At 38.8% G+C, this 25928-nt stretch overlaps 1 protein-coding gene across 2 annotated transcripts; it reads right to left on the reverse strand.

Moving 5' to 3' along the window:
- Positions 1 to 20168: 20168 nt before the first annotated feature.
- On the reverse strand, positions 20169 to 25196 carry psmd14 (proteasome 26S subunit, non-ATPase 14). Of its 2 annotated transcripts, none has more exons than XM_067585789.1 (11): positions 25083 to 25196; positions 23572 to 23627; positions 23034 to 23105; positions 22804 to 22923; positions 22560 to 22630; positions 22193 to 22343; positions 21928 to 22035; positions 21551 to 21625; positions 21338 to 21463; positions 20697 to 20759; positions 20169 to 20343 (listed from the first exon to the last, which is right to left on the reverse strand). In XM_067585789.1, the coding sequence occupies exons 2-11, from the start codon at positions 23617 to 23619 to the stop codon at positions 20245 to 20247; spliced, it is 933 nt and encodes a 310-aa protein (XP_067441890.1). In that variant the 5' UTR covers positions 23620 to 23627; positions 25083 to 25196; the 3' UTR covers positions 20169 to 20244. The 2 variants fall into 2 exon arrangements, with proteins under 2 accessions (XP_067441890.1, XP_067441899.1); XM_067585798.1 differs by having other exon boundaries at positions 23572 to 23630; positions 25083 to 25183.
- Positions 25197 to 25928: the final 732 nt, after the last annotated feature.

The following is a 25928-nucleotide window of genomic DNA, read 5'->3' on the forward strand; positions in this document are numbered from 1 at the left end:
TATAACACTGTAACTTCATGGAGTTTATAATCTACTGAAATAAACCTTATCTGTATCTGTATTTATTATTTTCAAAGTTGCAATACAGTTGCATAGTGATAAACTCGTAGGCGCAGATTATTTGAAAAGGTTGCAGTGCATTATGGAGAAACAATGCATCTTTGACAGAAATAAAAGCAGAAATGATGTTCACTGACATCTCTCTGCGGGTTGACCATCAGTAATAAGTCAAAATGGTAGAAGCCTTGAAGGAAGAAAAAACATATTTTAAAGTCTGAAAAAAGACCATCATATGCATCAGACGGTGAACTGTGATGTAAATCAACTGTAATTTTCAAAGAAATTGTTCAATATTTTTGGAAACACACTTACTCTCATGACTGAATGGTAAATGTAAAGCTATCTTAGCTTAGCGTAAAGACTTAGAACAGGGGAAGCAGCTGGCTTGGCTCTGTCCAAAGGTGACAAAATTTGCCAGAACCTCCAAAGTTAACATTTTACAGATGCAGCTGCCTACAATTGCCGACAGGTCCATGACAAGCCCTTGCTTATCTGAATGGAATGAATGGATATATCCAGCTGGCAGCGAGCTGGGGGCAGCAATTCTGAGTGGCTCGTACTGTATATTTCAGTTGTTTGTACTAATGGGGAAGTGTAAAAATGACACTTGGTGGTTTTATGGGTCGTTATGTGTGTGACTATTTCTTGTAAAGCTAACCGGCTGCTGCCTTATGTTGAATTGACAGATACGAAAGTGGTATCAATCTTCTTGTCTAACAAGAAGGCGAATAAGCGTATTTCTGTATCTGATACTGTCAAACTATTCCTTTAAAGGGGACATTAACATGCTTTTTTGTGAAAGTCGGATGTCTATGTTAAAAAATTGTTCCAAAACCTGAGGTGTACATCTGTAACAAGCCACCGTCATCTCAACGCTCTGTTTGTAAAGCTACCTCTACTTCACCATTGAAGTGACGTCAGATTGTTTGCACATGCCGACAAATGGCCATCTGTTCCATGGGTTGTTCGCAATTTCCACTCGCATGTTTCGGAACAGATTCAGGCTCAAACATGTATGGATGTATTTGAGAAGTTTAAATTTCGATTAAAGAACGGGAAAAAGTAGTGAAGTCCAACTACTATTGTTTGTTTATGTAGCTTATGGAGCTGGTGGAAGTCTGCCAAGAAGCAACTTCCAAAAGCTGGCCAATCAGAACAGAGTGGACTCATCAGGGGGGCTTAAAGAGACAGGAGCTAAAACAGCCTGTTTCAGACAGAGGTTGAACTGAGAGACTGCATAAAGTATAAGACAAATAAGGAGTTTTTTGAACTGTAAATCATGCAAAGATATCACAGTAGAGCCCCGGAATAAAAATATAGACATGGAAATGTGCATGATTTGTCCCCTTTAAGCAAATAGAGGAAAACATGCAAAAAACCCACTGGTATGGTCCACATTATCAGTAAAATCTGTGTAGGTGTGTTTGCTGCCAGGACTTTGCCTTATGAGTCGTGTGTTTGTGCTTCAGTGACTAACACAGTTGTTTTGTGTGGGATCTCTCATAGCTTCCAAATATGAAAGGCTTTTGTAAAGTGTATAAAGATTTAGCACATGCATGCAGAGGGAGTGCTTGATTTTTAATGTGTCCTGGCTTCACCAAACTGTGGATGGGCAGTTTGGACATTTAGAGCCAGATGGCTACAGCTGGATGGAATAATGGAGGGAGGGGGTGGAGGACTAGGGCATGTGTGAAGAGATAGAGAGGTGGAAAGAAAGTTGAGAGAGTTTAAAATAGAAGAAGTTTGATGATGAGCAGCAGTGAGACCATGACCGTCTGTCTGTCACACCCATGTCTGGCTGTTCTGCTGCTGTCCTCCAGCTCCTGTCCTCCAGCTCCCTACCTGGAGTAGTAAAAGTAGTGGTACGTTTGTAGGTCTTCGGTTCAAATATGAAGACAAGAATGCATCGCACATTCGTAGGCCTTAAATTGTGACATGGAAAACATGCCACTATGCAGAAGTTCACACTCCAGAACAACCACTGGATGGATATTGAAATGGTTGAGCAACATAATTTGAGGTTGTCAGCATTCTCACCAGTCCCTGTCATCGCTCAAGTATGAATCAGTCTGAATTTTCTGCACAGGATGTGAAGAGCATCCGTTGGTCTGCTGACGACAAAGTCTAGAGGTCGCTAAGAGCGAGCAGCCCATGCACAGACGAACGCTCTGACGAAGCACTTTCCAAAGATTCCACAACAAAGTGCTACAATACAGAGTTGCCATGGAAACCAGATTGGGTTGGGCCATTTAGAGAGTGACAGCGAGGGTTTGACCTGACAAGTGATGGGTACTGATGGCGGTGCTTCATCGACTGAGTTATATGTTGAGTCACGCAAGGCACTCACACACCCTTGAGATGAGGTACCTTTAGTGTCGGGAGTCCAGTGGGGGAGCAAACGAACCACACAAAATATTTTACAGATCATTTCATCCTTTGATCATCTTTTTAATCTACAGTGATATGCAAAGCAAGTCTCAAGTCAAGGCTCTGCTCTGTGAGGGCAAGTCCAAGTCAGGTCACAAGTCTTCTTAAGCAAATTGCAAGTCAAGATGCAAGTCCTCCAGGTCTCAAAATGCTAATACCACCTCATTTGTATATTTTTACTAAGATGTGTTTTAATAGTGTTTTTAACACAGTTGAGACGAATTCCTTTCAATCCAAAGGCCCAAGAGTTCAAGGTGTACAGATGTGCAGGGTCTGCCCTTCACAGTCTTAGTTTCTATCGTTCTGAGATTTAACCATCTTGAGAACTTGAGTGGTTACAAGAATGTTTTCACTTTCAAGTCTCAGCTCAAGTTGTAATTTTGTGACTTAAAGCTGCATTAACTGATTTTTTTGACCCCTTAGGGTCAGCAGGAAAAAGTGGTGAACTCAACACCAACATCTTGTCCATTTTTTAGTAGATTTGGTTGATTTGTTAGCAAATAGCTTATTCACACATCCAGCAGATGAGAAGCAATATAAGCATTCATTTTGAGTCATCTGTCCACCTGATGAAGGTAAGTCCAATATTTACTCTCCTTTTGGCTCTGGTTTGGTCTCCACTAACTCTTGAGGGAAATTCCTGTCTCTTATGCTGCTAAACTAACTACTAACTTTGTCTGTCTGTTGTTCGGTGCTGGGCAGGCAGCACACAGTGATTTTATCAGAGCTTTTTTTAGCTGAAAGCAGCTTCCTGCTGCTGCTGGAAACGAGTTTGATGAGAGTGGTGAGACTGAACCAAAACAGTAAAGTTGCGGCCTGTAAAAACAAAAACAATGAGCAACGAGCAAGATGCTGAAACGCTCTGTAAAGCTGAAAGAAACCGCAGTGATAATTTTCTGTGGGTTGGTCACTACAAGTGACCTCTTTCACATACAAATAGTAATGTGACCTATAGTTAATATAAAAAATACTGATTATAGCAACTTTAAGTTTGACCTCAAATCTCAAGTCTACAGTTCGGGTACTTCGGGATGTGCAATCTTAGCTTTAAAAGACTCTGTTCGCTCGTGGAATATGAGGAAGTTCTCTCCACCTCTTCCAATTCTCCAGACTTCTTTTAGGGCCCATCCTGATCCAGGTACAGCACTTCCACTGCAAAGCTTTGTGAATGCTGACCCACACCCTCCACCTCTGCAGACAGCTGTTTGCCTTCAGTTCAGTCACAGTTTATGCTTCCACCAGTCAAACTTGACATTAACTGCGTCGCCATCTCCAGGACAGCAGCCTTTCCTGACACCTCTCCTTCAGTCAGGTACGTGGAAACCTTTCACACCATGACATGTAAATAAGCATGACCCTAACAGGGTAACACATGTGTGTTTCCATTTCTGCAGTGTGTCAATGTGTTTGTGCAACAGAGGAAGAAGGAGAGAAAGAGAAAGGAAATGTGGTCTTGGTGGAAGTGTACTCTGTGTGCTACTAGTGTGCTTATTTAACATGTGCCCTGACACACACTGTCCACAGTTTGGTCATAGTGAATTCACCCAGTAAGGAGGAGCTGTCCTTTTCCTGTGGGGTTAATTCCCCAGACTGTCCCCGTGGTTTTAATAAGACCAATGGGAAAAGAACAGGAAACAAGTTGGCATCTTGTTTACCCACCAGAATGAAAAAATAGCCACTTTGTTTGTATTGCAAAATGAGCTTCACAGACTTGCACAGAATTTGGGACCCATGTGAAAACGTCTGTGCTTTTTCCTCTTGTCACACCAACTAAGACTCATTGTCTTATAAAACAGAGGCCACAATTCATCACATTAATGATGAGTAATTAACATTCCCAATTAGGCAACCAGTGGAAAGGTGATGATATTCACACAGACGGCACATTTCCGAAGGACTTACAGTAAGCCCCAAAGGCAGCGAGGTAAAGGTTCACGCTGTTCTGACCTTGGTCAGCCTTGTTACTCACACTGTTGGTGTGTGTCTGCGACGTGCATTTATGTGCAGACCCCTGACCACAACCTGCCTGCCTCGCCATCTCTCACAGAGCAGGTTGTCCTCAAAAGCTCTGGGAGGAAGGAGCTAAGAGACAAAGAGGGGCTTTGAGTGGGCAAGACCTCTTGCTGGCCTTCAGGAAAGTGAAACAGACTAATACACAGGTAGATTCAAATACGCCGGCCAGCCATCAGACGAAACATATACAGGAAAACACAAAGTTGCTGTTGTTGATAAGTAAAAACATTATTCCACTCTGCAATAAAAGTTGTTTGTGCACAAAATGCTGCATGCCAACTTGGATGCTTGTCCTGGTTGTTTTACTTGTGGGATTTTTTTTCCTGCATTTTACATGTAAAACATTCAGCCTTAATGAGCAAGCAGTTTCCATTATAATCTGTTTCACTATGTGTTTTATTAGACAATAGGTTGTTTTTCTTGATCACAGTAGACTGACTTGCACATAGCATACAGTGGATCAGAGCAGGGTACATTCCAGCACTGTTGCCTGCCTACCAACACTTCCTGATGACTTCACCGACGTAAAGCAGACTTTAGCAGTGTCGGCCCCACAGGGGGAACAAAATGTAGGTTTATGAGACCCTTGCAAGTGAGAAAAAATGGAATTCAGAGTCTCGCCCTTTCTTTGCCATGTGTTTTTCTCATTGTCTACACCTTCCCCTCTCTCTCTCTGCCAATGTGTACTTTTAAGGCCTGGAGACAAAACTATTTCCCTGCCAACGCAACAGTCAATTGTTGAAACTCACCCGCTTTGTATGCCACAAACATACGATTCCTCTCTGCCTCTCACAGAGTATTACCCCCAGATATTCCCTGCAATTGAGCAAACACACTTTGCAAACCAGTGAGGGGAAATACCATTAACTGTGTACCTTGCTGTGAGCATCATCATTACTCACTCATTCCCGTCTAGACGACATGAACGTGTCAACTTACCTGGGGCGGTATGGAGGAGGAGGGGGCCTACACCTGCCTAACCCCAGGTGAAGTCAGCATGTTTTGGGAATTACATGACAAGACCGACTGATTCTTTTAACATTATAAGGTGGGACTTGGTGGAAATTAAAGAAAAAAAAACTGGTTCCTTCCTGAACTGGAAAAGGTCTGCTTAGTTTGAAAAAAAAAGGAGCTTTAATGACTTGAGCCCCAATATACAGACCACCACAGCCCCCTCAACACACACACAGTCAGACTTCTCCACAAATATACACATGCACAAAAATACACATTCCCATACACAGACACCTCAGCAAACACAGTCTGCAAAGTATGCTGTTTGTTCTCAGCCTGCTCCACATTTGTGTGTCGCATATGGTCACCCAAGTATCTTGTAACTTAAACAAGAATTTAAGAAGTACTTCAGCATAATCCTTACCACAGCAGATTTTGTTCTGCCTTGGCTCTCATTTCGCATTTTCATGTTAGGATTCTGTTTTGACAGCACCAATAGAAATGATACACTGTCCTCCATATCAGCCGTGCTAGTATGAGCACTGCAGGGGCGGGAAGGCTTGATTCAGAGGGGGGGATATAATGGATGGATGAGCAGTGAGTCTGTTGTAGTTGCTGAGTGAAGTATGGGTCACAGTTCACACTCAGACAATGATTCTACCCGTGGCTAACAGGAGGGGTATAATGCCATTTCTTCAGCAATGGTAGGTTGGTGTTGATGTTGGGGCTGTAAAGTGTCTCCTACAAAGACAGACAATCACTGATATTAAAACCCTGTTGCCAAACAACAGTGTTGAATTCTGTAAATGAAATGTTGCAATTCTGCAATGCTTCTGCAATGTTTTAAAAATAAATTCTTTCTATAATATTTACACAGTAGATAGTTTCTAAAAAAGTAAACAGTAATTGCCAGTCTGTAAATGGTCACCAAGTCCGGTCTGCGGCATGAAACTCAACACACCACACACCCATCAACCAGCCCTGTATCCTTAGGAAATATGTTCATATTTGTACAATTCTGCACCTCATAATTAATGTTGAGTGCCCAACAATCACTGATAATGCAGGAGGGAGTCCCTCTCTCCAGGATAGGAACTACTTTGTCTTATTGGGCAATTATGAATACTTGTGGAACAACATGAAATTGGGAGTTCACCAAGGCACAATCCTTGGGCGTCCTCCATTCATTCATTCATTCATTCATTCAGCATTTACATGCATCCATTTGGCCAAATTAAGCAAAATAACCTTTAAATCTGCTAAATGTTTTTTCTAACTTGAATCCACCACTTGTAATATAAAATATGTGTAACTGTTTGACTGTGTTTTTTTATGCAGACTTGATGTATATCTAAAACATTCTGCAAGTTGATTTTCATAATATTTCGGGAAATAGAAAGTCAAAGAAAAATTGGATTTACTGTTTATAGTCTAGTTTAGTTTCAGTTCTACTGAGTGGAGGAGAGTTCCCACTAAAATTCCCATTTTAAACTTTCATGGGTTGATGTCACATTATTCTGATGCCCTCATCAATGTGTAGTAAAAAGACTGAAACATCAGACATTTTCATACTTCGCTGGAATGAACTGAACCTATTAGCTGCCTGGAAGTTAAATGGGGAAAAACAGATTACAGTGGGATTTAGAAAAGGTCCACATTAACAAAGAATAATAATGATAGTTAATTTGCTAAAACAACCAAAACCACCAGTATGGTGTTTCAAGCTGAGACAATGATCCAAATTGTGTTCAGGCAATGGGAAAGTAGAGGCAGTTACATCACAGCAGCAACATCAAAGAATAATTTCACGTGGATGAGATCATTTCACCTTCTCTTGTATTATCCTTTTTTTTTTTTTTTGTTACCGTTTCACCATCCCCCGCACTCCTCTCCACTACCTTTTTTGGTCTCAGTCTGAATGCATCTCTCCATTTGGCCTCCATGTGAGACTGACTGCAGCCGTCCTCAGACCATTTGCCACAGCGCTGTTTTCTGAGGGAAATGCCAGAATGTTTTACCGACTGTGCCACAGAAAGCCAAACACTATAATCACAATACTTTTAAGCCCACAGTGTGTTTGCTACTTGAATGTGACTGTTAACAGTTTACTGTAGTACATCTTTGATTTCACAGGCAAATAAAGCAAATGTATTGTAATAAAAATCTCCATGGCTCATTTGGCTATGGCTTTAACAATACTCAAGGTTGGCTGTGACTCACATGTATGGCAATGCAGCTTAAAAAATTATAACGGAACTGTGGGAGAATACAGTCAGTGGACGGGCACACTGACAGACCTTATTATATTATTTCCCAGTAGATTACTTTTGCGCATGGAGAAAACATTAAGAATGAACTGAAAGGAGTTTCCCGAAGCTTTTCCTGTTCTCTGTAAGCAGAGCTACAAGCCTATTAAAAACACCCTCACACTCTTGGACACAAAATGATCTTGCAAAGAAGCCAGAATAAGTTAGGTGTATGACTTACTATGTTATTACTCAGTTGTACCGGTAACTGAAATCTCCGGTTTGTGCCGTGCTTACAAGAAATGTTAAAAAGCAAAAGGGCAACAAAGCCAAAATCACACAGGACCTGCACATCAAAACTCAGACAGACCATCTTAACAACATTTGACCCCTGATTGACATCCACTTTAGCCGACTTTGTAATTATTTGTCAGACAAAATACAAACTGTCCACTGAGAGTAATCTGTCTCGCTCTGCAGCTTTGAAGACCATTAAAGAGTTGATGATAGAAGTTTCTAAGAAACAAGCATGACATCATCATGGGGTGTATGTGCATGCATGTGTGTGTTTGTGCATGTTTGTGTGCTGTCACTATTTCCATTTCCAACCATCTGTAATTACATAGCTCATTCTCCCCTGAGGGAATCCAGCAGATGTCAACCAACAGACCACAAGTTAGTTACTTATTTAAAGTTGAATATTTGAAACATCTTAACATGTTCGCACATTATAGATATTTATGCAATCTGATGTAAGCTTCTTCATATGACCCACTGGAAACTGTGGCCCAACAGGAGGTTTGAAATGCACATACAGGCATCAGTGATTAACCACCTGCCTGTATGTAAAACAAACTTTTCTCCTGATATTTATACAGATGCAGTATATCAGGTTGAACTATAGTTGACCTAAACATTACAGAAGTGGATTCAAAAACCTTGAGAAACAGAACTTCCATATGTGTCATATACAGTGCAATCTATTTATAACTTCTGCAGTGGTTGCCCATGTGACTATGGCATGGAGAGGTATTGTGAAAGTTAATGTTTGTTGTGGAGATTTTTCAGTCAGTTGGGAGTGTCTCATAGCTAAAGGGGAAGTCTGGAGGTTTCACATTGCCTAATAATTAAAGGAATTCTGTGAAAATGTATATAGGAAGTATTACTGAAAAACTTCATCTGAATTTGCAGTTGTGTAGAAAAAATAACAAATGATTTTACTACCAGATTAATTTGGGGGTATGTGAAAGGTATGATGATTGCTTGAGGGACAAAACCATGTTTATTTTCCAGATACAGTGCTTCTAAACTCATTCTATCATGATACAGATTATTTTACCTTTACATAATCCATATTGTCCTCTACAATACCCAGAAGAAGGGTAACTGAGCAAGAAGTTTATAAATTACTTGTTGTTTCTAAAAGAATTCTAACATCACATATGAGTAACTGTTTGATGTTTTATCATGCATAATTGATGCAATTTCAAGGTTGTTCAGCTTTTTATGATCTATTTCTTTTCTCCGCCCACCACCTCCATATTGTTGTATCGAATTGCACAGACATCTTGCTTTAGTCACCATCGAACTTGTTAGCTCAGCCAGTGACTCAGACTCCACAACATCATTATTTGGCAGAAATATCAGCATAATAAATTCTCCGGCACTGACACTTGTTAGATCCACTTTGTGCTGTTTCCCAGCTGTCTGCATCACAGGAAAGAGGCAGAGGCGAAGCAGTATGGCTGTTTGGAACCCACCAACATTTTCCAAAAGGTTTAGGCCTCCCCAAAGTTAACTTGAGAGTTGTGAATATTTCCAACTTAATTATGGAATTATACACTGTATTTCATGCATGTAGGCCTAATACATACAGTAATTAAAAAGTCATTTTTGCCATTTCCTTGTACTATCTACTATTCACATCTCCTTACTGCCATTTTAAGAGAAAGAATATCTTAGTATGAAACAGAGAGCTGCTTGCTTTCGTGTGTGTGTTCAGAAGTGTGTTACAGACTTCATTATTGACTTAAATAACACCGACCCAGACAGTGAGTCCCTGAAGACCAGACCTATGAAAACAGCACCTCTCTTTTGTGGTTCTGTTCAACGTGGCCCTCTTCCCTGTGCAAACGCAGCCCGTCTGGCTGCACGTCACAAACTCACACACACCCACTCACCTCATCTCTGCGGGCCCTCTGCTGTGGTGGAAATTCTGCGGACAGTGACATCATCAATCTGAGACCACTGAGTAACATTACAGAGAAAAGTGGAAATGTAGTCCTGGGCAACAAGTAACATCACAACACCAGACATATCGTTACACACACACACACACACACAGAGAGAAGAGCAAAAACAGCTCTCTGAGAGAACAAAGTTGGCTGATTTATTCTCCATAATCATCTGTTTTCCAAAAGTCTTGTTTCATGATAAAGATATCAAGAAAAAATCATGACTAGTACTTAAATTATATGTTCTGGACAGCCCCGGATGGCCTTTGTGTACTTGTTCATTATCATATCCTTCCCCTCCATCATTTGTCTATCCAATATCTTAAAAGCCACTACAAACACTCTTAGGGGGGGTGAGCTATTCGCTGATATGTTTATCTGTGCCTTGGACGATAAGAGGTTCTGGCAAATTCTTGTGCTTATTTGCTCACTCTCCCTCTTGGATTGGAAGCATATGGCTTCATTACATAACATAGACAAAGAGGGCAAACATGGGGGAAATGACTTCACATAATTATAAGATCTGGTTAGCCAGCAGACTCCCTGTGTGGCTACAGGTTTGATTTCGGCCACTGGCCTTCCCTGCAAAACCCGTGCCGCTTTGCAAATGCCTGAAAACAAATGGAGTCTTAGTCAGTGTTTCCTTTTGCCAGGAATCAGCAGTTTGACATAGCACAGAGAACAAGAAGTTCTCCATTCACACTGCTGTCTCAGACTAACATCTGTGGAGCATCACGTTCAGCTCACTTCAAATTACTTACTTTATCCTCATTTAGTTACATCATGATAGTAAATTCTGTTCACAAAAAGTGAACATACAGATTTTTAACTTTTTTTTTTTTTTTTGCCCGTCGTCTTGAATGCATTAGTAATAGACTCAGGGAGAGTCTGCAGGATCATTGATGACAGCATTTGGCTTTTTGGGAGTCTACTCAGAATTTACCGTAATTATTCATTTGATTCCTGTCTGGTTGACTAAGGACTATAAAACCAGAACACAAATGCAAAAGCTAAAACACATTTAAAAGAAGTAAACAGTTTTCTTAGGATACCAGTAATTAGGAATTAGTAAAGATGCTGGAAAGCCTCTTTAAAACATACATCTGTATTCTCATGAAATCAATATAGTGTAGTGCCTATAGATGTTTGGCACATATGCATTCACATTTACTGTATTTCACTTTTGATGACATCTCTGAAGACTTAACCCAACTTGACTAGTACATGGCTAACCCCTATTTATCAAAATCTTAAAAGGTACAAGGTTTTGGTCTAAAATAAACACAAAATACTCATCCCACCCCCAAAATTGTAAACAGAAACATTTAAACCTGCTATTGATCCCAACTTGGAAATTGTGTTACAGCAGAAGGTTGTCCAGGCATTGCAAAGGAAGAGCAAATACAAAGTAAATCAGTATCAGTCTCGTATTGATTGACAGCCCTCACTCACAACAGACAACAATAAAATCTTAGCTGATAATGTTTTCAGATGCTATTAAAGGTTTATTGATGTCAGTAATCTCAGCAACATCGGATAAAGACAGGCTATGATTGTTTACTAAACACTAAATAACGATTTTCCATCTATAACGCTTTAATTATGTGTAAATATACCTTTCCTATGGCACAAAAGTATGGATTGGGTCGTCAATATACCTCCAATTAAGACAGAAACAAGCTCTGAACACGAATCTCACATCATAACCTTTTAAGATAATATGACGAACTTGTTAGAAAGCAGTTGCTTATTGACACATCCAGCAGTTACGGAGCAACATTATGATTCATTTAGTGTTTTGTTTCTGGCCACCTGGTGAATGTACGTCCAATTAGCTCTGTTTTTGGTCTCTATTAACATCCAAATATCTGGCTCTTTCGATGCTAAATGCTCCACTATGTTCACAAGCTAGTTGCTAACTGTGTCTGTTTGCCGTTTGGTGCTGAGCAGGTAGAGTACAGTGGGCTTTTAGAGTTTTTCCTCTGAAAACAGCTGACTGCTGCTGCAGAAAAATGACACTATGAGAGCAGTGAGAGTGAACCAAAACAGTAAATTTGTAGGCCGGACCGCTAAACAATAGCCATGTTTCCATTAACCTATTTTTATGACCATTTTGAAGTATCGCATTATAAAAACTTAATGGCAATGCCATAATTCAAAAAAACGTCCTAATGGAAACATTGCTAATGAGCTAAAAGTCACCACAAAGCTCCATAAAGCTGAGGGGAGAGTCGGGTGATAATTCTCTGTAGGTATGAGTGACATATCTGACATTACACATCGTCATTTTATGCATTGTTATTATAAAGAAATATTGGTATAGTTGTTATAATATAGCAGCTAATTGAACTATTAGTTAAAGGACCAGTGTGTAAGATTTAGTAGCATCTAGTGGTGAGGCTGCAGATTGCAACCAACTGAATACCCCTCCCCTCACCCTCCCCTTCCAAATGTGTAGGAGAACCTACAGTGGCCACGAAACTCGCAAAAAACACAAAAGGCCCTCTCTAGAACCAGTGTTTGGTTTGTCCGTTCTGGGCTACTGTAGAAATATGGCAGTGCAACATGGCAGCAATGGAAGAGGACCTGCTCCCTATGTAGATCATGGATGTATAATAATAGCTGGATAGGGCACTGCCGCTCAGCCTTGCAGCCAATTTTTCCCAGTGGCCACTCATGGTATTGCAGCGAAAAATCCCCCTGCAGCCCAAAAGGCATTTTTCCCATAGACCACCATTGTAAACGAGACGTCTGTAAAACTGTTGACAGGACACCTAGAACCGCAAACAACATCAATTATGACTCTTTCTATTAAGAACTTTTGATCCATGGAGGTTTTATATTTGTAAAACTTTCCTTGAGCCAAGAAAAGCGATTTAAAAATCAGTGACGTCATCACAATGTAAAGTCTATGGGCCGAGTGGGAACTCGCGGGTGTTATATTCCATTCCCGCAAATAGAGCCCTTAAATCTTACACATTAAACCTGAATAGCTGATTTTTCAGCCACTTGGGGGCAGCAGAAACAAGCTGTGATTACAACACTGACATGTTATCAGTGATATGATGATATGGAATGCTGATAGGGTGACTTTGTTGGCAAACACTCGTCTGTTTACATATTCAGCAGACACAGAGCAACAGCAGCATTCATTTGGAATTGATGTTCTGGCCACTTTTCAAATCTAAGTCCAATATTCACTCTACTTCTGGACTGGTCTCCACCAACTCCTGAGGGAAATATCTGGCTTTGGCTGCTAAAAGCTCTACGGTGTTCACAGGATAGTTGCTAACATTGTCTGTCTGCTGTTGTACTGGCTTGGGGAGGTTGCATACTGCAGATTACTAATGCCTTCTGTGGCCAAAAACAACACTATGAGAGCTGTGACAGTGAGCAGAGACATTACAGTTGCGGCTGTAAAACCAAAACAATGAGCTAAAAGATGCTATAAAACACTCCGCAGAGTCAGTTCTCTGTGGGTTCATTGCTATGAGCGACCCCTTTCACATACATATAGTCATATGATCCATTGGTAGTATAGTTAATATAAAAATATTGATTACAGCTGCTTTAAACCTCAGCACTATGTTTGTCTTTGTGAGTATGTGTCTGACAGAAGGCTTTCCTCAGCAGGATGGAGGTGGACCCAGCTCTGAACATAAAAGATCAGATGTATGAGTCATTACTGTGCTTATGGGTGGAGGTCAGAGCAGGTTATTCTCTCTTACAAGGCCACAACAACAGAGACCAAAGACTTTCTCTGCACAGTTACTTTTTCATTTCCAGTTTTGTGTACTAAATACAGATCAGAGGGTCCCATAACGTGCATGTGTGGAGAAAGAAACAATGGGAAAGAAACTTCTGTGCTGCAAGTTTAGAACTAGATACAAACTAAACAAATGTTACTCTTTGATGTGTTTTTAACTTTCATATCAATCATCACCACAGCCTCCATTTCATTCTCTTATTGTTCCTCATTTGCTGACTAAGTTACCCTATAAAATACTTTGCCTGGTAACACAGCTCCAATGAATCCACTCTCCTTCATTCATCCCTTTTAAGGAGCAAATTCAGTCATACCACAAGTATTCCTGAGGTGAAATGTCCAGAAAAGCCCAAGACACAGTATGAATACTTTGCCATTCATTTATGCTTTCATTTGGGTTTGTTGTATGCAGCTGGCTAACTCTGCAGACGATTACTGATTGTTCAAACTATGATCTAAGACGTCTGTGTCTGACTGTGTTTGATTCAGAGCTAAATGCAAATACAGTCCACATTTCCCATATCTCAACCACAGATGCCATGCACCCTCTTACAGTAGCAGGCACCATTTTTCACATGGTGTATACATTAACAACTGCCAGAAAACACCGCAGGTACCAACCGCCCTCTGGCCCTGAGCTGAACTAAGACACGAGCACAGATCTGTTTATTTCTTGGCTTGGCAGATGTCTTGTGAAAGTGAACATCTTTGCAGGTTAAGGGCACTCTGACTGATGGAGCAGGGTACACAGGAAGGGAGTCAGACTCTGAGCTGATATAACACAGCTGTCCAGCAGATTGTATTATGCTAAAATGCCCAAATGGTCCACATTAACTTTGCTCTGTCTATTGTTAATTTTGTCAGTATTTTCTTATTTAGTCTTAGTCTTAGTCATGTGTCAAATGTTCATGTTAATTTTTTATCATATTTAGTCAACCTCATCCTGTTTTTTAAGTTTTAGTTCACTAAAAGTCTGGGCATTTAAGTCTTAACTTAGTCAAAGATTACTGTAACTATTTTAGTATAGTTTAGTCAAAACTGTTAACATTTTAGTCTTTTTAGCCATCAGATTATATTGAACATTCCAATCAATCTAGTCTAGCCAAAACCAATCATTTTTGTCATTTTAGTCAAACTTATTTGACATAAGATTTTATCTTATCATTATCTGATGCAAAACACCAGTTGAATGATTGAGAATGAAGCTTTAGCCACTCACAAAAATATACACTGAAAACAGTCTGCATAACATGGCCCTAAACAAAAGGTTAGCCAGCTAAGCTGGCTGTGCATCTACTTTTTCTCAGTAAATTGGAAAAATATACTGTATATGAAAACCATCTAATGTTAGCAATGTCCCGTTGTTGAGAGATGCTAGCCCATCTAACGATATCTCTATACCAGAGACTATATTCAACCTAACGTTAACTTTGCCGCTCAGCTCCTTTACAACAATTTGCTAGCTTAGCTTAATGAGTTTGGCTTGGTTATAAGATATAGCCTACATAACAAACGATGTAACATTACCACCAAGACATTAACCTACCTCAGTTTCTTTATGGTGAGCCTTGGTGTCTCTTCAGGTTTGTGGTATTCTTACCAGCTATTTTATGGCCAAATTGTTTCCCTTCTGATAAAGCAATGCATTCGGGGGGTTTTCTCAGCCTCATCGAACACAAATGGACTCAAATATTAGGTTGTTTCTTTCTCTCAAGCCCTGTTGTTGTCATTATTAACGCTGACTTGTTTTCTGTAAAATAGTTGATGTACTCCTCACTGTCCTCATTATGCTGGTGTAGTCCCGATATGGCGCGCGCAGCACACGACATGAAACTGCTGCACATGCCATCCAATGACCAGGATATTTAGATTGTAATTTAGAAAAAAACAAAAAAAACAAACAGTCTATAATATTTCATCTCCTGTTTTTTGTCAGCGAAAATAAAAGGAGATTTTGGTAAATTTTTTATTTTTAAACTACATTTTAGTCTTGTCTTTTTTCGTCAACAATATTCCATGTTAATATAGTTACAGTATTTAATGAAGTCGGTGCCATCTTCTCGTCATGGAAAAGGTGTTTGCCGAACATATTTAGTAATTGCTTTAGTTAAGTAGTGTGTAAGTTTTAGGGAAATCTATTGGCAGAAATGGAATATAATATTCATAAATTTGTTTTCATTAGTGTATAATCCCATAAAAATAAGAACCACTGTGTTTTTGTTTTTGTTACCTTAGCATGACCCATTTATATCTACATAGGGAGTGGGTCCTCCTCCACGGAGTCCACCATGTTGCACCGCCATGTTTCTACAGTAGCCCAGAACAGACAAACCAAACACTGGCTCTAGAGAGGGCATTTCACGTTTTTTGCGTTTTTCATGAGTTTTGCGAGTTTCTCGGCCACTATAAGTTCTCCTACATGCATGGAAGGGAAGGGTGAGGGGAGGGATATTCAGTTGGTTGCAATCTGCAACCTCTCCGCTAGATGCCACTAAATCCTACACACTGGTCCTTTAATTGGCAGTGAAGAAAGGTGAAATATAGTTGGGGTGGAGAAAATGCTCCACTGAGAGTGTGTGAAAGCAGATCTGGGTAGGTCATTGAGTGGGATGCGTCTCCAGATGTGCAGAGTACACCATAAACACGTGCAAAAATTCACATACATGTGCAACAATGAACAAGCATACTCACACTTTCTCACAAACACAGCCCACTCCCTCCTCACAAATTAGTGTTTAGGACAAAGAGAGAGGGTCACAAATCAATCTCACCTCAAGGTCCATTTATTAGCTGTTGTGGAGCTCTTAATCACATCACATGATATTCATTGGCAGATGGAATTGGCCTGGTTTTCAAAAAGTTATAGATGTTCGACATTCCTTATTTTTTTCCAGAGCACTTTAAGGACGTCTTGTCTATATGGGTTTAAAACCTCCATCTGCTCATGAAGATCATGTGATAAGATCAAAAGCACTGGAAAAACTACAAAAATGAATGTCAAGGTGAGATTGTTTTTTGAAGGTCAAGTCCAACTTGATCTATGGTCTCAAGCATATCATTTTGGATTTGAAAGCAGGCTGCCTCTTCGCCTCATTTCCCAACATCTGACTCAGCAACAAAGAATTTTAAGCAGTTCACTCAAACAAAAACTAACTTATCTTTATTTTTCATGATGTGACTGTTCAAATTTTATAACCCTCTTAACTGTTCATCTGTGCGAGCACGCACTTATCCCTACAGAGCCCTAACTCTGTCATCCTCTGGCTCCTGTCTGCCGAGGCGGGGCAGGGTGTTGTGTACTTGACTGTGGCCTCATGGGAGTGATCTGTCCTCTTAAGCCACACCAAGCAGCACCAGCATTTATTAAAGCTCTTGTCTTGTTTACAGCCTCCCTCTTTTAGCTCATCTGTTTGGAAGTGGTTCGCCACGAGGGGAGAGCACGGAGCAAAACACCCCTTTGAAAATGAGAGCTACGAAAGAGCAGGAGATAAGTTAGTTCTCCTTTGGGGCTTCCATGCAAATGAGGAGGAGAGAGGCTGGTAGATCAAGACAGTTAGAGAGGTGTCTGACCACCACATTGAGACTAATCTTATCCTGCTTTCAGAAACAGCCCGAGCACAAAAAAGCTGGTTCAAACTTATGTGCCACACTGAGGGTTTTTTTTCTGAGGGGAAGTCTCTTATCGCAGCCCCAGTGAGATAACATTGTGTTGTTACTGTTTCTATGCAGTACACAAGCGGACTCGCACACTCGTTTCATTCGAGTCTGTAATCTCTGTGAGACATCTCTTGGCATTTCCAACAGGATAGGCCATGTCTGAAAAGAAAGAATGAAAATACTGTATGATGATTCAGCACTTTAAAGCAAACAATGGATGTGACACACCAGCACACAAACACATGCAGACAGCTTTCTATGTCTCTGAACTTTTTAGTTTTTAGAAGTAAGCTCTAAAACAGCCTGTATGCAATCACTGAGAGTCACTATTTTCACACAACATTTATAAGTTGCTTTTTCATCTAACTTCACTGCATGGATATCAGCACTGTAGCTTCTACTGTAAGCACAACCACTATAGCTTCCATTAGCTTTACATACATTTTTGCTTCATACAAAGCTTTTTATTAGTTTTACAATTAAAACTTGGCTTCACACAGTGGTGAAAAGTAATATTTACTTTTCTACGGTACTTACGACTTAATAGTTCTACTTCATTATTGCAATTTTTGCTCTACCACATTCATTTCCCAGCTATAACTAGTGTCTTTGCAGCTTAATATTTTATAGAAAGCAGCATGATCAGTTTATAAAATGTAATAACTGCTGCTGTAATCAGCTCCACCTCAACCAACTACAACATTAAAATGTTACTTACACAGTAATGCATCATTAATAACAATCAATCAAAAATGAGGCCTTTGTGCATGATGAGTTTTCTGTGCAGGATTTTTATTCAAAACTGACTAATTTCACATTGTGGCATTGCAACTCTTACTTGTGTAAGTGAAAGATCTGAATACTTCTTCCACCACTTGCTTCACAAAAATCTTATGTGAAGCTTATAGAAGGAGCTAAAGTTCCTGGGCTTGACAGGGGATCATTAGCAATGTGTTTACATTGATAATTCCACAGAAAGATTTAAGCTACTGTATATAAAATACTGACAACTTCCCAAATTCCTTGCTCGCATCTGCAATTTTAAAAAAAATGTCCCAATGCAATTTTTAAAGCATTAAGAACTGCAAAAACATTAACAGAGACAGTACAGTGCAGTATTTACTCCACACTCAGCAAAAGTATACGGCCATTATCTCGTAATTATCACACTTTAAGGTTCTGAATTTCCCGTGAGGACCACGGTGGGCCCACTTTCATATTTCCCAAATGACCTGAGGGAAGGCGTTTCATTTCACAGCCGTCAGCATGCACATTAAAGAAAAGCCAATTTCCTCCTGTGCGAGTTGCAAAGATTTCAGTCAGGAACAAAAATTGTGTAACATGAAGACACTTAGGGTCTTTAAAGGCAGGGGGCCAAGTCTGTCATAACTCTCTGTCTTGTTAGTATATACTGGACAGGGTGTTGAAACACCATATGCTCCATGTTCTCTGCTTTGACTGAAGTTACTGCAATACGAGCTTTCTCTGGCTGGAATCCTGTGAACCCATTATGGAGACATTTTTTTTTCCTTCAGCAAAGTGTAATAAACTAAGAGAGATGTTGGCTGTAAGACCAGGTTCCCACCATGAGAACACGACTACACCTACAAGAAAACACTCGGTTGGATAAGCTATTATGAAAATCTGCAGTGTTCCTCAGCTGTTGGCATCAGATTAGAGGTGTCCTTCTGAATGCAAGTATGATCATCCAGGTGATTTGTCACCTTCTGTTCAGAAGATGAACAGATGTGTTTATCTTTAGTGAGTCGGGTTTACTTCTTCACCATCCCGTTGTTCTCCCTCCTCGAGAGCAAAAACAAAAAGAGCAGAATACTGTGCAACTGTTTGATTCAGTGGAAATATTTAGGATTTAAAATTCCTCTTTCATGTCCTCACTGCTCACTTGTGAAATTAATGTCTCTTGCTTATTAAGTTCACTTTTGCTGATTAGCTGTTTTTTTTTTTTTAAAGATCGTCATCTTCTTCCCCAGAATTGATTTTGTGCTAGCATTTATGACAAATAAAAGGGGAAGGGATCCTAATTTTTTATAACCACAGACGTAGGAGACAGACGACAGCTCTGTGGAAATATATTGTGGTTTTAAAGAGTAATAGTTCTGCAATACACTATAAATAGGACATGAAAGTTTGTCTACATCTTGGCACGCAATTTAGTGCCATTTACCACTGCAGCATGCTTTGTCAACTGTTGCATCACGAAAACCCCACAATACTGGCAAATAATCTCAAAAGGTCTCTTAAACTATGGTTCTCGCACTATGGAACAATAACTAGGCAGAAAAAATGTGCTTTCAAATCTTAAAGTGACGTCAACTGCAAGTGAAACAGCCAAGCCTTGTTTGAGCAGGAAATATTTACAGCAATTTGATGTATTCCATCTTGATCATAACTTCATTTGTCCATTTAACTTTCAACTCTTGCACCATCCAGTGGTTAGGAATGGTATTACATAAATATACCATGAGACTGCATTGATGCAGTTTTGTATTCCACCTTTAAATAAACTGCCATACGTTAGATTTTAACTCTATCATAACTAAGAAGAAGAAAAAACAAAATATGGTAGTCTGACTTTGTTTGTTGTAGTACGACACTGGATAAATTCTGTAATAAAACTGATATGTTAATGACACAAAAGTCTGAAATATTGACAAAAGAAAAGAAATGAAATACAAAAATATAGAAAAACAATACTTTGGTACCAACAGGAACACATTTAAATGCACCACTGGATAGTAAAATAAGGCATCATCCATGCTGTCCGACTCCAAACAGACACAAGTCAATGTCTTCATTTCATACATACATTTATTTTATATAAAAGAAAACAGGGGTTTCAATATTAACAGTTATACACACAAGGCCATCACTGGAAAACTACAGTGTCCAACATGGCAGCTAGGCACTGAACAATGTTGGATGTCATTAAAACATCTACATGCTCCTCCAAGTGCCTCTTGGGATCCTACAAGAGAGAGACGAACAGAGAAGGAAAAGGGAAGAAAAAAAAAAGGAAATGTCAGCAATGAGATGTGATTCATGATAAAGATATTTTTAGGAAATACAAATTCTGTTTTGACAACTGGTTTCAACAAATGTCAGTCATGCAAAAAGGAAACTTTAATGACAAAGTAACCTGATCTATAAATTCTCTGCTTGTATTAACATGTCTGCTCAGTCTCTCCAAATCTTGGCATTCTCTTTCTTTACCTTTAATCAACACCAGTCAAAGACACTGACCTTGATGTTATTATTATAAAAATAAAAAAATCAGGACACAAAAATTTTGTATCTGAAGCTTTAAATTTTACTCGTTACCTGTTTTCCAACGTTCTTGATTGCCAGTTGCTCTGGTGTCATTTTGTCCTCTTCTTCAACAGCCTGAGGTGGAAACACGACAGCGTCTCAGTATTGCGGAGGAACACACCTCACAGCGCCACGCTTTGTGCATATTTATACGTGTGTAGCGCTTTTTGCAGTTTGCATCGTTCAGACCAATTCTGTATTCACTTTTTTAGAAATTGCAAGGCCCCAAGAATACAGCAGGCTTGTGTGCACCTGTCAAGCACCAGCATTAGTATGATGAGAGTCAACGAGTATGAACAAACTCGAGGGTGGTGTGCTCAACACCCACACAGCAGGAAGTAGCTCACTGATCTTCTGTCAATGATTTTCTAGGTGACAACAACTGTGTCATCATCTCTGTGTTAACCATTTTTAAAGTCAATATTAAGATAATAATACTTAAATACTTTATTATAAAAAGGTTATTCCAGCTAACATTCATATTTAAATCCAATTCACTTATCTTAACTGTAATTATGAAGTAATGCACACAAGAATTTTGTTCAATTTGTCATTGCTTTAAGGCAATTTCAGGTTTTTAAAGAAAATCAATAAAATGATTTTTCCACTGAGGTAAAAAAAAAAAAAAAAAGGGACGAGGTCTGAAGGTGTACCTTATTGTAGTTCTTAGCAAGCTCCAGCATTTCCTTGACGATGGTCTCATTGAGCTTGCAGTGCTCACTGTAGTCCTGCAGGGTCAGGCCCTCCATCCAGCTCTTCTTATGTAAGTTCAACAGCATCTAAAGAATAATGAGAGTCATGGTTCTCATGTTCTATTAAAAAGCTATAATTAAAAAAATTATTTTCTAAAGAAGGAAGGTTCAAACCTTTTGCTCCAGCTCGTTTTTCCTGTAATTGATGGTGATGGAGTAGTAGTGCCTATTAAGTCCATGAATCAGAGCCTGAAAATGAGTTAAGTACATGAAGTGTAAAGCACTTTGTGTTACATTGTATTTGTATGAAAAATGCTACACAAATAAAGTCTGATTGAGTGAAGTAATACCACACATACATACTATACATATAGACATGCCAAATGAAAGATGTAATTCATTGTGATGTGATCATGTTTGGATCTTTGGCGGGAACACAAAATTAAGTCACATTAAAATGAATAAATATTGCACATATTTGTGGTTCAAATATGGGGGATATTTCAAATTCAGACTGAAGGAGATGACAAGTGCCATGTATGATGTGTTACCTGGATTGAGGGCTTGTTCAGATGACCCAGGTTAGATGTGGTTTGTCTTGGCTCATGACCCAAAACCATCATGTTGGCGTTGATCAATCTGAAGGCATCAATAACAACCTGTAGAAGACAGAGACCGCACATGAAACCAGATTACTGAAAACTTAATTCTACTTCACCTGGAATTCACATTTAATAAAACATTCACATTTAATGCACTTAAAATGAAAGTTACTGATTTAAAAAGGTTTTTCATGCAGCAGCCATACTTCCTTACCTTTCCTTTGACACTCTGAATGGGATCGACCACCACAGCGACGGCTCTCTCTGACAGGGCCTCGAAGCTCTGCTGTGTGTTGATGTCCACCCCAGACAACCAACAGCCAAAACCAGGGTGACTGTGGTACCAGCCCACCACCATCTCAGGCCTGATCAGCAGCATTGGTGGAGGACAGCAAACATGTTTATGTCTTTTTTTTTTTTTTTAAACTACTCATCCCTGAGTTTATGCTTATGTAATTGGTTAACTTGAAATGCAGTAGAATAGACATTTTCTAAATCATGCTCCGATCATTTACTTATCAGTGTAGGTAAACACTCAGCAAGGGAATATTTTAAATATTGTGATTTTTAGACAGTTTTACCTGCCAGTCTGCTTCAGCATGTCCAACATCTTGGCCTGGAACACGGGGTCCACTGCTTCAACACTCACACCCTGTGAAACAACAAATGGTTGAGATAAAATTTAGCACCACACACTTTCTTGTAAAGCTATCAACATCTGAGATACCTGGCATTTATTATCTGACTACATATCAAAATCAAAATTAGGTATTTTCTGTAGCAGATTCATCATGTTGCACAATCTTGATATTAAGGAGTACGTACTGTTCCTGACTGGGGCATGGCAAACACATCAATCACTCGCACTGTGTAGTCATCAACAAATTCTCCGAGCATCAGCCCCATGACCTCCATCGGTACACCAGCACGTCCGTGCTTCAACATCTGAAACAAGAGCAAATACATGAGTGAAAAGTCCCAGAAACATTACTGAAAAACACAAAAATTAATATGAGCACTTTGAAAGACTAATATCGCAACTGGAGTGTGGTTACCTTGAGCAGTGCCAAGGAAGAGATGTAAACCTGCTCGGCTGTGTCCACAGCAGGTGCGTCTGTCGGGGGGCCCTGAGGAGTCAAAGCAGAGTTTATTTGTCTGTTTAAAGTACTGTCATTTCTCAGATCAATTAGTCCAGTCAAAATACTGATTAGTATTTTGATATACATAATGTGAAAGTATGTTGTATTGTAACTTTGTATCCTTTATTCATGTGGTATTTTACATTTAGACTTTATGCAACTTCAGATTTGTATCTCAAGATGTGAAACTGCACTCACATCTGAGAATAAAATTATGGAGGTTGAAACTGATCTTATTTACATAAAGTGTGAAATAGTGGACATGTTGATATTGCAATCAAGGATCCCACCAGGCAGAAACTTTCAGGTAGAACCACTAAACCATAAGGTTTGGATAATGATTTCTTAAAGAAAAATTTGGAAATGGTTGTTTAAATTAAGGCCATATCCATTAAAAAAAAACAACAACATTATTTATGTTCAACATCTATAGACAATTTAAACTTGTTGTTACCTGACCGAGCCCCGGCATTCCACCTCCGAGCCTCAACAGTCGGTCCATCTCAGGATCTGTTGAAAATTATACAAAAATAAGTCATTACCATTTCCTTAAAATTAAGAGGACCATTAATCAGACATAAGAAAAACACAATTATTTATATGTCCTTTTCAAGATCAGATATTAACAAATCTAGTTCAAAATGCATACAGTATAAAACAGAGTAAATTAAGGTTTTTTTTTTTGTTGTTTTTTTTGTTTTTTTTTTTTAAATGGAGCTCCAATGAGGATTTCATTTGTTGAGAGGTCAACTTAATGGTTTACAAATATACATTTGCTAGACCATTTAGCTCAATAGATGTCAAAATATTTCCTTTAAGATAAACATTAAAAAATATCTATGTCATTAAATGGTATGTTAGATTTAAACATTATGTTTTTGTAGAGGATTTGCTTTAATTCATCTCTCCAGCCAACAGCTAACAGGTGTATTTCCTTTGAATAGGCCTTTTTCCAATTTGAGAGGGTGGTTCAGAGAAGGGCTACTAAATTAATTCCAGGTCTGAAAGAAATGTCATATGCGAAGAGGTTAAGAAAATTACAATTACCAATTCTTGTATACAGGAGACATGATTGAGGTCTAATAAGCTGGAACTCTAATAAGTGGGAACTCTAAAATTATACAACTAAAGTGTTCCTCTGAGAAGAGGACGAACTTCTTCACACTTTGTGCAGTAAAAACATGGAACCAGCTTCAGAGGATGTAGTGCGGACCCCTTCAATAAACTCTTTTAAATAGACTGGATAAATTCTGGTCAAAAAAGGATTTTTTATAGAATTATAATGTTGATTTGTGATTCATTGTGGAATTATTGTTATTTTGAACTACGTTTATTGTATTATTTTGTTATAGGGTTTGTTTAGAGTTGTAAGAGTCTGGTGTGGAGGATTTATATCCTGTACCAGATATTTTTCAATAAATATACACAGGTTCATTAAAATAATAATAACAATGATAATAACAACAATAATGGTAAAAATCTGGATCTAGGTAAATGCTGATCTACTTGTAAGTTGAAATAAAGTACATTTAGAATTGGCTATGTTAATTATGTGTCAGATATTATTTTAATCTAGGACATTAACGTTATAAGTCTGTTTAAGCACCCGAATAGTAAAATGAAGTTAACGTTAGCTATTTAGCTTCAGTTAGCTACTTTTCCCCTAGTCACGTAAACACAGCAAACATCCCGATAACTTCACATCGATCTTTGCTTCAGATTATCATTTGTTGTGTTGTTGGCTATAACAACAGGTACATTTAACATTAAGTGACATTAAATCGCTGGGTTCATTAACTAAATAGTTTTTTGTTTAAGGCGTTAGCATGCTGTTAGCTTGATCATGCTAACTTAGCCTCAATCATCTCGTACCAGAAAAGCAGCAACAAATTAATTATCACGGATTCCATCTCGCCGTATTTTATGAAGGATACTAGCTGTTTATAAAGCTTTGATTTTATTTACCTGTTGTCAAACCTTTCGGGTGTTCCGGAGAGTTTTTTTTCTGTGTATAGTCGAAACAGACCGACTGCCTGCAATGAATCAGCCAGAATTGTCTTTTTAGAAAAAACTACTTCCGTCGCACTCATGACGACATTTACCGTCGCCCGGTTGGTAATTCTAAAATCGAGACACATGGGGGCGTCAGAATCACAATTACCACTACTACTGCTGGTACACTAACTACTACTACTACCACTACTACTATAACAATTAATAATAATAATAATAATAATAATAATAATACATTTGTAGATATTCACCTGATGGGCTGCTATTGTACCAATGTAGATGTATATGTCACAGGCATATAACTGCTTACTGCAGCATATACAGTAGCCTATATAGTTTATGTTTTACCCTATTGAAAAAAGTCTATAGCAGGCTATATTTTATCTACAGTAAGATTATATTAGGCCAAGTCAAGTCGATTTTATTTATATAGCCCAATATCATAAATCACAAATTTCCTCAGGGGGCTTTACAATCTTTACAGCAGTACAACATCCTCTATCCTTAGACCCTCGATTCGAATAAGGAAAAACTCCCTAAAAAAACCCTCAACAATTTCCTAATTCACAATTTCCTGATCCTATTTGAAATCTATAGGAATAACGACTTTAACTACTTCATAAAAGTTTTTTGAGCTGTGCAACATCTGGAATTTTAACAGCAGAATAGGCTATTTTAAATAAAATATGCTTCTACAAAGTCAAAATACTTTTATATTAAATGTAACTTGCTTTGTAACCGAAATTTAACCCAAGATTTCAACTTTTAGGATAATAATAGTTTGTGTTTTTTAGTCTT

Source organism: Thunnus thynnus, chromosome 1, assembly GCF_963924715.1.
Source record: "Thunnus thynnus chromosome 1, fThuThy2.1, whole genome shotgun sequence".
NCBI classification, from domain to species: Eukaryota; Metazoa; Chordata; class Actinopteri; order Scombriformes; family Scombridae; genus Thunnus; species Thunnus thynnus.

What these genes read in the sequence shown, in the direction of transcription:
- psmd14 (XM_067585789.1), bottom strand. Translation starts at nt 23,619, where the DNA reads ATGGACCGACTGTTGAGGCTCGGAGGTGGAATGCCGGGGCTCGGTCAG. An exon ending in CTTCCTTGGCACTGCTCAAG is followed by an intron (nt 22,924 to 23,033) that starts GTAACCACACTC and finishes CTCTTGTTTCAG; the next exon opens with ATGTTGAAGCACGGACGTGC. An exon ending in AAAACGAGCTGGAGCAAAAG is followed by an intron (nt 21,464 to 21,550) that starts GTTTGAACCTTC and finishes ATTATTCTTTAG; the next exon opens with ATGCTGTTGAACTTACATAA.